This window comes from Trachinotus anak, unplaced genomic scaffold (assembly GCF_046630095.1).
Source record: "Trachinotus anak isolate AG129_WGS33_773 ecotype Australia unplaced genomic scaffold, CSIRO_AGI_Tana_v1 ptg000008l, whole genome shotgun sequence".
Classification (NCBI taxonomy): domain Eukaryota; kingdom Metazoa; phylum Chordata; class Actinopteri; order Carangiformes; family Carangidae; genus Trachinotus; species Trachinotus anak.
The window spans coordinates 11,074,202-11,086,706 of record NW_027273859.1 but is presented as its reverse complement, the minus strand read 5'-3'; the positions used below and the strand labels follow the sequence as shown (position 1 = coordinate 11,086,706).

Here is a 12,505-nt window from a genome sequence, read left to right as displayed (position 1 = left end):
AGGCTGTGAGGACAGAGAACTGAACTGGAGTGGAAACAACCGCTATCTCACAGACAGTGAAAACTCTCTCTCTCAGTAGGCCGTCCACCATCTGCACACCATGGATGTCACCTGTGAGTGGTAAGTAGTTTTTTGTTTATCCAAGACCAATCATGGTCAGTCATTTCTTTGCTCCGCACCGTTTGAGGTTGAGTTATCACTCGAGTAACTGCATTGCCCCAAACTGCTTAACAATACTTAAACTGACTGCCAATAAGGGCCATGTATCAGTGTTGTTAAAGGCAAGAAATGAGCCATTTAAACTATACCAATAAGATTAATGCCATGATAACTGTGAATTTAATATACATGGGTGGAATTGACAATTCTTTCCACACACTTGTTATTTTTGAGAACAAGTTTATTAACTCAAAAACATAGATTTATAGAGATTTAACTATTCTGAATGACCTTATTGGTCTTAAATAGGCAGTTAAAATCAGTGATATGAGATTTTAGTAAAATACAAGAAATAACATCGAGGGCTAAAAAAGGGCAACTGTCTTGTTACACTGTAATTTGGTGAGGAAAAAATCGAGTTATAGCTGTTGATTGTAGTCAGTTTTATGCAATATAGTTGAACCTGTAATAAAAGAAGATCTACTGCAGTGGATCAAACGCTGTATTAAAGAGAAACAGTAAGACAGAGAGACAGACAGATATTACAAACTGGGGACATGTGCTTGACCTATTTCCTGTAGCAATCATGATACCTCAGCTGCTACTTCAATTTTAATCATTTTTTAAAAACCTGTCTGTAATATTTGTCCCTGTCCCCAGCTGTATAAAAGCAGCACTAAATCACTGGAGTAAAAGAGCAACAAAACTCAAACAGGGGCGTCAATCTAATTTCCATTATCTATGCTCATTATATTTGAATATACTAGAACTTATACATGCAAATTCACAATTATAAATGAACATTTTAAGTCTATATTATTTTAGATCAGTTTAGTTTTCTCCATAATGCAAAGGTTAAAACAGGGCTCTCAAAGTGGGGTCAGGGGGCCCCCAGGCGTCCTTGAGTTCCTGGGGCAAAAAGGGGAATCATTTATTTTCACTACATTTCCATCCATAGGTAATGTAATGACAGAATGTATGACTATTTTGGTCATGGGTTTTATACACTTTCTGTAATAAAACATCTAAAAGCAAAAATCATATCAGATGGAGGTCCATGACCTAATTTGTGTCAGTTTTGGGGCACTTGACAAACAAAAAGTTTGAGAACCACTGGCTTAACAGCTAAAGACCTGATACATTTTAGCCTCTCAAGGAGGCTGATTGTCCATGCAGAAATCTGCAGTGTAATACTGTGCACACTTTATTTAAGCCAGAGTGCATGAGGTGTGTATGATATATTTTTTATCAAACTCAAAACATAAACACAGTGTGCAAAGTACAATCCAGATTCTTTTAAGGGAGAGATTTAAAAAGTGCTGGACTGGAGGCCAGTCTATCTAGGCTGCTTAGGAGCCGTGGAATGGGATTTGTGCGACTTTAAAGTGGATCAGTGTTTTGTAATGAATGGGTTTTTTTTTCGTCGGTGCGCCTGCCTATTATTAGCTACGGAGGCCTTACAGTAAGTGGAGGTGGTTCCATGACGGTCAGAGCTGCAGCTCTGCAACGCACCGACAGGCTCCAGATCGGGGTTCGCGTTTTTGGCAGTGCGATCGGACTTATCGCGCTGATCCAGAGGACTTCTTCCGAAACATCTGCGGTCGGCCGCCTTTTTTCAAGCTTCGTTCACCTTGCCTTGAAGATGAAGTTAAATACGAGCTGCCCTCAGGTGCAAGCCGCATCCGATGGAGCCCTGCTTTTTATCTCGTTCGTCGACCAACCCGATGCAGCACTTCCTTATGTTGCGGTAAGGGGAGAATTGACACATATCCTGCAGAGGGATCGAACTGGTTTTTACCTCCCAGTCGCTGGTTTTGCGATGAACACCGAGCCAGATAAACAGGCTCAAGAGTCAGTGACGGGGTGTTACATAACGTGTAATGCAGCAGAGCCTCATGACTAGTGTCTCGGTGGTGGAGGGACTGTGCGGTCCTCCTGGTAGGATATGCACTATTTTATCATCTTTGTTATGGATGATAACTGAGGCTGCAAGCCTATTTAATGGCGATGTATGTAAGAGGGTAGGCCGAAGGCGCTGTAGGGCTTATATAGAATATCTGACCATATCAAAAATGATTAATTAATTCGGGAGTTGCGCAGTGTTACAGTCTAACAGGAATGAGCAATAGGCTATTAGAGGCGGTGTATCTCTATTGTGTTACACAGGCCCAGCCTAAGGTCAGACTGTCAAATCTTTATATGTACATATATAAATAGATATAGCCTACATATCTAGACCTAGCCTACAGGCATGCAGATAGGACAGTCCATGAAAGATTGATTTCATGAATGGCTGCGAACTGCAAGTGAAAAAAAAAAAAAAAAAATCATAGTAATCCGGGGTAGTAATCTTTAGATCATTGTGTAATCATTGTATAAAATTCTTGTTTTAAGAGTGAAATACTGTTTTGTGGTTGTATCACGTCATCAGAGAGTCAGACCTTTTGTTGTAGTGTAGGTGACCAATAGTGATGCTTTAGGAATCATAGTGAAAAACGGGGGTAGTTGTTTCTTTTATAGTGGGGTCCTTGGGGTCCTGGCAGGCACAGGGACACCAGGTCCAGCTGGTCTCATTCATAAGAACATAGCAGTATCTGTGGATATAAATATGAATGACTGGTGTGATCAAAGCTTCCCAGTGCAGTAACTCTTTTAAGGGGGGGGGGGGGGGGGGGGGGGGGGGTGCTGACGCAAAACTCAAATGGTGATGTGGTGTTTAAGCACATAGACTCTGGATCTGGGAATCAAACAGGACAGGACTAAGTGCAGGACCCGAGGATATTCACTACACAGAGTTTAAATGTCCTGTGTGCAGTGGGGGCACAAATGATGAACTAAAATAAGAACACTACACCAGTATGACATTTGAGGACCACAGCAGTTACAGTCATATTTATATGCTGCTGCTTTTGAAGGATAAAATGAAAAATCGTTATCAGTATGATACATGGAGGGTTGTCTGATATAGACTGTGACACACAAAGACACAGTCTACAGTTCCCTAGGAAACCAGTCCGGGCACCTAAATCATCAGCCACCATTTTCAAGAGACAGAAATAGTCTGTTTACCTATTCCCTCCATTTCATTTAATGAAGGAGTATTTGTGCATGTCAGATTTCTAACATTCATTGCTATGAATCAGGGCTGTGTTGACTGAAGCTAAGCTTTAAGTCAAGGTTGTTGGGATTGTAATATAGGAACCGCAAACGGGGAAAATTATTTTAGGTTTGCAGATGGTGATGGGATTACAGAAATATGTGGATAGGATTGTATCAGCCTTGATTAACCCATAGAAGACAAACTGTTTATTTTGAAATGAATAATTGTTTTGAAACTGAATGTGCTTTTCCCTTCTAATTTAACTAAAGTGTTGAAAATAGTCATGTTATTTTGCAGTACAGGGCTGTTGTAAACTCCTTTTTCTTTTTTTTCTTTTTTTCAAAGTGCCCCCTTTTTGTTTGCTTGTCCCTTTAAATTTTTTGCTACATCAGGAACAAGGACAGGGAACTTGTGAATGGGCACAGGGAAGTCACGAGACCATCCATTGATAGCTCTGCAGGCAGAAAAAGCAGTGCAGATGATGAGGAGTAGTCACAGTGTCTAATGTCCATATTGATCCATGTTCCTGTACTGTTCAGGACAATAGTTTAGGATTTCTGGTGCTGATGCAGCTTTCTGCGCTCCTTTGTATTTGGACAGGTCCCAGTTGACAGATTCTGATATGGACTATGAGAGGCCAAACGTTGAAACTATCAAGTGTGTGGTGGTTGGAGACAATGCAGTTGGAAAGACCCGCCTTATCTGCGCCCGGGCCTGCAATGCCACACTGACTCAATACCAGTTACTCGCTACACATGTGCCCACGGTTTGGGCAATTGATCAGTACAGGGTATGCCAGGAGGTGAGTGTGCAAGTTATGACTTTACCAAGATTACCTGCATGTTTTTTTCTAAATATGAAAACATGATTTTAAGGTGGGACTTTTAAGGCTGGACTAAATTAGATTTATAAGTAAAGCATCATATGTACCTTTAGCTTTGCAATCATTCATTATTGATTTACAGAAAGTGGTGGTTAAGTATGAATGAATGTGTTATCTCTTCTTAGGTATTAGAGCGCTCCAGAGATGTAGTGGATGATGTCAGCGTGTCCCTTCGGCTCTGGGATACTTTTGGAGACCATCATAAGGACCGACGTTTTGCATATGGCAGGTGAGCTACAATGTTAGTGCACCAGCACGTGCTCTGGTGCTGTCTGAATTGAGAGAATTTATTTGTCCTGCATTTCTCTTCAGGTCTGATGTGGTGGTATTGTGCTTCTCAATCGCCAATCCCAACTCTCTGTACCATGTGAAAACAATGTGGTACCCTGAGATCAAGCACTTCTGCCCCCGTGCTCCTGTCATCTTGGTGGGCTGTCAGCTGGACCTGCGCTATGCTGACCTGGAGGCAGTGAACAGGGCACGGAGGCCTTTAGCTAGGTAACTTTACAATGCAAGAATTTGAAATTTTCATGTTGAAGTCAGAGATTGAGATTTGTTATTATTATTATTATTATTATTATTATTATTGTTATTATTTATTTTTAGTACTTGAATTGCCTTTGAAATACTGTCTTTTTTTTTCAGACCCATTAAATCAAATGAGATTCTCCCTCCAGAAAGAGGCCGGGAGGTGGCCAAAGAGTTGGGAGTGCCATATTATGAAACCAGTGTTGTTGCTCAATTTGGAGTCAAGGACGTCTTTGATAATGCTATCCGAGCTGCGCTCATCTCTCGCCGCCACCTGCAGTTTTGGAAATCTCACCTCAGAAATGTGCAACGACCTCTCCTTCAGGCGCCCTTCCTGCCACCGAAACCTCCCCCACCTATTATCACTGTGCCTCCTCCCCCAACCACTACAGAGGAGCATCCAGTCGGTCTCCTGGAGGACCCACACTGTGCTGATGTCATTCTGGTTTTGCAGGAGCGGCAGAAAATCTTTGCACACAAGATATACTTGGCGACATCCTCTTCAAAGTTCTACGACCTATTTATTATGGACACACAAAGTGAGGAGACTGAAAGGCCCCCTCGTGGTCCTCTCTCTGGTCGAGAACTGCTGATGCGTGCTGCTAGCTTTGATGTTTGCGAGAGCAGTGATGATGGAGACAGGGCCAACCTGAGGGCCTGCACTAGCGATGGGACCTTGAAAGACTCTGAGGGGGGGCGACGGGGTAGACTGCTGTCCTCGTGGAGCCGAGCCTTCGTCAGCATCCAGGAGGAGCTGGTAGATGACCCTCTAACATACAGCCCTAGGCCCATGACTGTAGTACACATGGACCAGTCCATGCAGCTTGGTCCCTTTCGAGCAGTACTTCGCTACCTGTACACAGGTCAGCTAGACGAGAATGAGAAAGAGCTAATGCACATTGCACACATTGCTGAGCTGCTGGAGGTCTTTGACCTGCGGATGATGGTGGCAAACATACTTAACAATGAAGCCTTCATGAACCAAGAAATCACCAAAGCCTTCCATGTACGGCGCACAAACAGAGTCAAGGAGTGCTTGGCTAAAGGCACCTTTTCTGGTGAGTGGAAATCATTAAACCGTGTGTGTTCGTGTGTTCTACTTGAAATACAGTGGATGCAGGTGTAAGGTGCTACCAGTGTCTCACCTCTGTATTGCAGATGTAGTATTCAAGCTAGACGACGGGACGATCATGGCTCACAAGCCTCTACTCATCTCTAGTTGTGACTGGATGGCAGCTATGTTTGGCGGGCCTTTTGTGGAGAGCTGCACCAAAGAGGTAAGATAGATAGATAGATAGATAGATAGATAGATAGATAGATAGATAGATAGATAGATAGATAGATAGATAGATAGATACTTTATTGTCATTGCACTGATAAAACAATACAATGACACTTAGTTCAGCAGCACTCCATATAGCAGCATCCTAAAATATAATATCCTAAAATAATAAATAGTGATAACCACTAAAATAAGTAATATAGCCTAAAATAAATAATATAATTGCTAAGCCTGAGGAAGTCATAATAAAATAGACACTGTCACATAAAAAATAAGTCACCTTACATCAGTAGTTTATTGGGCTGTGAAATTAGACCAACAGAGCTGAAGTGCAGACCAAAGTCAGAGCCAGGTAAAACATTTGTTCCATGTTGTTCATAATTTCCAGTGGACTTCTCATTGCCAGTTGATTTATAAAGCAGTAGTATTTAAAATGTAATTATTTTATAATTACACAAAGCACACTAGTGCAGCAAAGATCAATACATCTACTGCCCCAAGTAGAGCACCAATGAACTACGTGGTCTGTGTGCAAAGTATAATTAAATTAGAGGATTGCAGATCTGTTGTAATACAATTACAGTGGCTTCTGTAATCCAAACATAATGTAGTTCTGTGAGCTCACCTCCTTTGTTTTTTAATAATATGACTAAAAGATAATTACATGTACTAAAATAAAATATTTCCGCAGTTTGAGATTTAGATACAGTCATTTCAAATGATCAAATATCAATTATATGCCTTTTCTAAGATTTATTAAATGTTCTGATCAATAGTCAGCTTTGAGACACTTCATGGTGTTTTTCTTTTTGTTTTTCTGTTGTTGCTGTTACTGCATAAATAGCAATTTTGAAAATAAGTACAGTTCCTTCATTTACATCACATCACAAAAAAAGTTTCTGTTAAATGGAAAACACAACAAAAGCCTAGTGCCCGAAGACTTGACTGCCACATGTTCCTTTTTCTAAGGTGCTGTTTCCCAACACAACTCGCAGCTGTATGAGGGCTGTGCTAGAATATCTCTACACGGGGCGGTTTTGTTCTCGGCCTGACTTGGATGCAATGGAGCTTATTGTTCTTGCCAATCGTCTTTGCCTCCCCCACCTGGTTGCACTTACAGGTATTACATTTGATATAGTAATTACCCTGCAAACCACAGGATTGTATTGTATTACACAAAGCAATTGTGTGTTTCTAAGTCAATGCCTATAGCGACTCCCTTTTATGCCTCTTTCAGAACTGTACACAGTAACAGTATTGACGGAGGCAGCGATGATGGGGGCTGACATTGATGGAGATGTGCTGGTGTACTTGGATATGGCCCAGGTAGCGTGACCTGTCAGTCATCTCAAAACAAGGACAGCAAGTAAAGCACTTACATAATGCTTCGGTGAATTGTATGTTTATGAATGAGGGCATTTCTCAGGGAGAACTGCTCTGGAGGCACTGAAGTGGAGCAAGAAGAGTAAGAAATGCAGTCTCTCAGAGTGCAAGTCAGCTATTTGGCAAGATGAATGGCGGAGGATCTTTGGGGCAGTGGACATTGAGGACACAGGAGTGAGGCTCAGCACTATAGTTTATCTCATCCTTCAGACTCAGATGTGCATCTGGTTCAGTAGTTTCACTTCAGCTCGAGCTCATCAGTGTCGAATGCAAGGCTGGATTACATACAAGGCAAATATCCTCAGGGGCTACTAGTTTGATTAATCACTAATTTCTTTAGTAATATGCACAGACATATACTGCAGGACATGAGAGGCCTAATACTGTCACCTTTTAGCTGTACTTCAGTGGCCATAATAATGCCAACACAGTAAAATGTGCATGCTAATGCTAACATGCTAAGTATAAGTATAAGTGTATCACCTAAGGACAGTTTAGTACAAACCACAGCAATAATTTACTGCAGCTGAAGCTGATGGATGTTTATAAAGGTATATGCAACATGACAATCTGAACCTGAGGTCACCTAAAATGTCCACTGTCCTCTTATCAAATATAAATCAAAGTTTTTTCATTCATGCATTAGTTACCATGGCATTTTAGTCCTGCCCATCTTGGTTTCGCTCAAGTAAAGAGATGTCTGCACCCAAACCAACAGGAAAATCTCACAGCAATGCTTGTCATCCACAGAAATAGTTCACCAATACAATAATGACAAACAATGATTTTTGTGTGTTGACAGTTCCATGGTGCCCAGCAGCTCACTGGCTGGTGTCTCCACCACATCTGCACCAACTACAACAGTGTCTGCCGCAAGTTTCCCCGAGACATGAAGGCCAAGTCAACAGGTATTACACATGTGATCTAATAGCACACTAGCCACCTTTAATGCCGTCTCATTCATACTAAACACCAACCTGACATACAGTTTGGCAACAAAGCCACTTGGGTGCTGCAATGCATGAAGACGCATTTCTGAAGACGCAAACTATAATTTTAACAACGTATACAATATTTAAAATAGAATATTGTGAAAAATATGCAAATATAACTCAAATCTGTGTCTTCCAAGTGATATGTGCAGTCTCCTTCATAGCATTTTCCTAAAACAGATTATTCTGATGCAGAGAACCAAGAATACTTTGAGAAACATCGCTGGCCACCTGTGTGGTATCTTAAAGAGGATGACCACTACCAAAGAGCGCGCAAAGAGCGCGACAAGGAAGACTACCTGTACCAGAGGCGGCAATGTAAACGCAAGTGGCTCTTCTGGAACCTCCCTTCCTCCCCTAACTCGAACTCTCCTTCTTCTGGATCATCCGCTGTCATCTGACCAAGTGGTAAGGCCGGGTCCCCTCTGGAGTACTTCAATGTGGACAGGAGTTGTAAAAGAAAAAGAAGATGAGCACTGCTGACTAGGTACACACCAATTATTCAGGCACACAGTTTCTCCTCCTGTTTGTTTGCCTCTGCAGTCAAACGGCACTCCTCCAGGTTTGCAAGGTCAGCTCAATCTGGCAGTTAAAGTCGAGTTTTGTTCCTAATATTTTTAGCTTGGTGTACACAAGACTCAAACCTCAGTGATATGAACCTCACTGACAAATGGCACAGTGTAACTGGCGCAAATAACAACACACACTGATTGTTATATGTTCCACCATCTGAGTTTTAAGTTTTAAAAGTAGGACTCTGCTGGCACAGAACTTCCCACCTATGATCATAATTATCATCAATAAACGTGAACTGATAACCAAGTGCTGCTTATCAGCTGCAACAACCAGCAAACCAACACAGAACTTAAGTCTCAGAGATATAACACTTTGCCCTTAAGTGTTTGTACAATCTACCAAACTATGTGTACAGTATGATCTCATCAACAGGATGTAATGATAATATAGCCAGGAATTAATTACTGAAGTCATTCACTCTAACCATGCTGACTATGATCATGTATGCATAAATGAAAACACTGGCAAGTTTATTTTTGTACAGTCATTCTGTTTTTGAATGTTTGTGTATGGCTTGCACAGCGAAAAGTGAAGTGAGTCTGGACACACTCTGCGTTTACGTATTGTGATCTTGTGATTTGTGACCTCTTGTCACAAAAGGGCTTTAGTTTACATGAATGCATTCAGTGTCCTGAGACACAAGAGATCCCAAATCAAGGAAAATATCTGTATTTTCTGTAAAATGCCAGCAAAAACAAACCAGACCGCTATTATTTCCTATGCGTTGCTTGATGAGGCTTGTTGGCACACATGTTTCCTGAGTCCTTCAGATTTACATTGAATGGTCCCATCAGCTTGATCACTGTCATCCTGGAAAACATCACATAATGCATCTCAGAACCAACAGCAGCATTTCCAGAGCTGAAGTGACCACATGTACATTACCATTCCCCTGTGACGGTGTGTTCGACGTGTCAGTCACTGTTGGTGATTTGGCCTTTAGAGATTTATCTTAGTTGATCAGAGGATGCCCCCTGACTGCCTGCAGTTGGCTGTGTGAGACTTGTACATGCAAGAGGCTTCCTCACGCCTGGGTGAAGTCATCCATATTCTCTTACACACCTCGAGCACTTTCTGGACTCTCCTCCACAGAGACACACACAAGAACCTCCAGTAGCAGCATCCTCATGAACGGCACTAAAGACAGTATGGTGTCATGATGCGCTGCAGCAAATCTTAAAAAAGGAACTGGGGAGGATACAAGACCACGATATTTTAAAATGTTTTAAAAAAAAGTTGTGAAGAGGTTTAGATCAAATCATTGTCTTGATTTGTTTTGCACACCTCACAGTATATGTTTAAGATTGTCATCTACCTGATTGTAGGATGGACTGCAGCATTATTTGGATTTGTAACCATGGTGCTCAGTGAAGATGGGTAGTATTGTAAATTGTACAAAATATCAAATGAACTGCAAGTAACTTGCATCACTCTAATGTGCAGTTTCATAATATTGTGCACTGCAGGCAGTGAGCAGAATCATACAGTATTACTGAGTAATACAAATACTGAATATAGACTTGACTTATCCGACTTGCATTTAGTTACTGTGCAGCTACAAACTGTTGTTTAAAATAACTGAATACTCATTGTGCTGACCTCCAGTTACATCTATTATATACTGTAGTATACATGCAAATTACAGGCAGTTCAAACAAACAGTGAAATAATAGTAAAATAGGATTACAGTGCAAAGTAGACACATGTTTATATAAATTACATTATAAAGACTTATGGTACATTCATAAACTCACCATTGTCATCAAAAGAGTAAATTCTGATTGCAGCATTTTCTTCGCAGCATATGTTAAAGAAAGGCTTACTTTAATTATGCATATGATTGGTTATACTTTTCCATACAGTTGTTGAGTAGACAGATATTAGATAGAGCCCAACAAAGAGCTTCAAATGATTAAGTGGTATGAATCTGTTCAGTCACAAAACCAATTTCTTGCTTGTAATAACTCCTGACCTAACTACACTGCATGAACAGGGCTCTCAGAAAAATAGACGAAGTTTATTCATTGTCATTTAAAGTGTAAGCTATAGATAAGTGATGGTGCTGGTGCTCTAAGCAGTAGCTTCAAATTGTTTTCAATTACATTAATTCTGTCTATTGCTAATTAAACATAGGAACTGTCATTTTGTCATAATAGTTCAAATCTTTTGGCGTACATGGTCAGACATTAGGCAGAGGGATGAGCCACTAGGAGCATGGTACTCTTTTACAGCCACCTCTTTTCTGAATGTTTCTGAATGTTTTAATTTATTCATAAATTAATTTATTTATTTGATTAATAAACAATTATGCCCAGTTTTCACACCAAATACAGTTTATTATAATAGTTTAACATCAGGAGAGTGGATTTTGTTATGATTTGCCTTGGTGGCGTGATTGATAAAGTTCATAGCTAGTTCATGCATTTCATTCCTCAGTGCATTGCATTTCTCACTGAATCTACTGCTGATGTTTTGCATCAACAACACCTCATGCCTTAATGTACAGTGTAGTGTATGGTATCGAATGTAAAGTAGTGTTACTATGGTTACTAGTTTGTCTGCTATATGTTAAGTTACCATGGTGCTCTCTAGGCTGTGTGTGTATTCGTAAATGTACATAATCCATACTTTGGATGTAAAGCAATCAGTCAGCGTGTGATATGAGGAGTCTGATGAGTGTGCTTCAGTTTAAACACTGCATAGGGTTTATGTCGTTTTAAAGCCGAAACACAAAACTAATTAAAGTCTCTGGTCATCAAGGCCACACTTGACTAACACAATAACAAACCATCAATCTATGACATTAACCATGAAATGAACGCAGGGATTTCAATTTTGTTGAATTATTTTAAAGCTGCTTTAAGCTAATTAGCTCCATTTTTGGAGTCTGCATAGTTACAAAATGCTGAGACAGTGTGGCCATTGGAAGTTAGACTCTAACTCAAACATGTAAATATAAACTGTGGGATGACTTGCAAATCAAACTTAGCATAGCAATTGATACAAGCTATTGCATAGTTTAAGTAGGTACTGTTTTTGTACTATGCATACTGAAATGTCTGACTTTGAAACTACAAACTTGCACTGCTTTGTAGCACCAGGTTCTATTCAAATTGCATTAGATGGTATTGCAACATCATTAGTTAGGTAGACAACATCAGGTTTAAAAAAAAAAAAAGAAAAAGAAAAAAGATTAGATCATAAATTACAAAGAAGTTGTCACTGGGGCCCTTTTCCATATGTTTGGGTGCTAATATCACCGCTGCAGAGAAGCACAAACCAAAGGGAGCTTTAGCAGCACCAGGAATATATTATATATGCTGCACAATCACTACTGCATAGTTTAAGAGGCCTTGTTCAGAAATGGTTGAAAATAAAAAAACAAAAAAACGATAAACGAAAAGAAAAAAAACTTGAATGTTTTCTCAGTGTTCAAAGCCTAGATGACATTTTCCTTAGTCATCAGGTATTTTTGTTCTCAAGAGCTGTTTTTATTGTTTAGGAGCTGTAAATCTGAAATTCTGTAGCATGTGTTCTTGAAAATGTGTAATATTTACTAAATAAAAAAGGAACAACGTGTGCAGTTTGAGCATCGCGCCAGT

At 40.3% G+C, this 12,505-nt stretch overlaps 1 protein-coding gene across 4 annotated transcripts; it reads left to right on the top strand.

Annotated features, from left to right (window-relative positions):
* On the top strand, positions 1-12,486 carry LOC139623917 (rho-related BTB domain-containing protein 2-like). Of its 4 annotated transcripts, none has more exons than XM_071482569.1 (10): positions 1-120; positions 3,860-4,061; positions 4,268-4,371; positions 4,455-4,640; positions 4,788-5,728; positions 5,829-5,947; positions 6,922-7,072; positions 7,190-7,278; positions 8,138-8,243; positions 8,508-12,486. In XM_071482569.1, the coding sequence occupies exons 1-10, from the start codon at positions 101-103 to the stop codon at positions 8,726-8,728; spliced, it is 2,139 nt and encodes a 712-aa protein (XP_071338670.1). In that variant the 5' UTR covers positions 1-100; the 3' UTR covers positions 8,729-12,486. The 4 variants fall into 4 exon arrangements, with proteins under 4 accessions (XP_071338670.1, XP_071338671.1, XP_071338669.1 ...); XM_071482570.1 differs by lacking the exon at positions 1-120 and adding an exon at positions 1,316-1,386; XM_071482568.1 differs by lacking the exon at positions 1-120 and adding an exon at positions 1,622-1,906 and having other exon boundaries at positions 8,523-12,486.
* Positions 12,487-12,505: the final 19 nt, after the last annotated feature.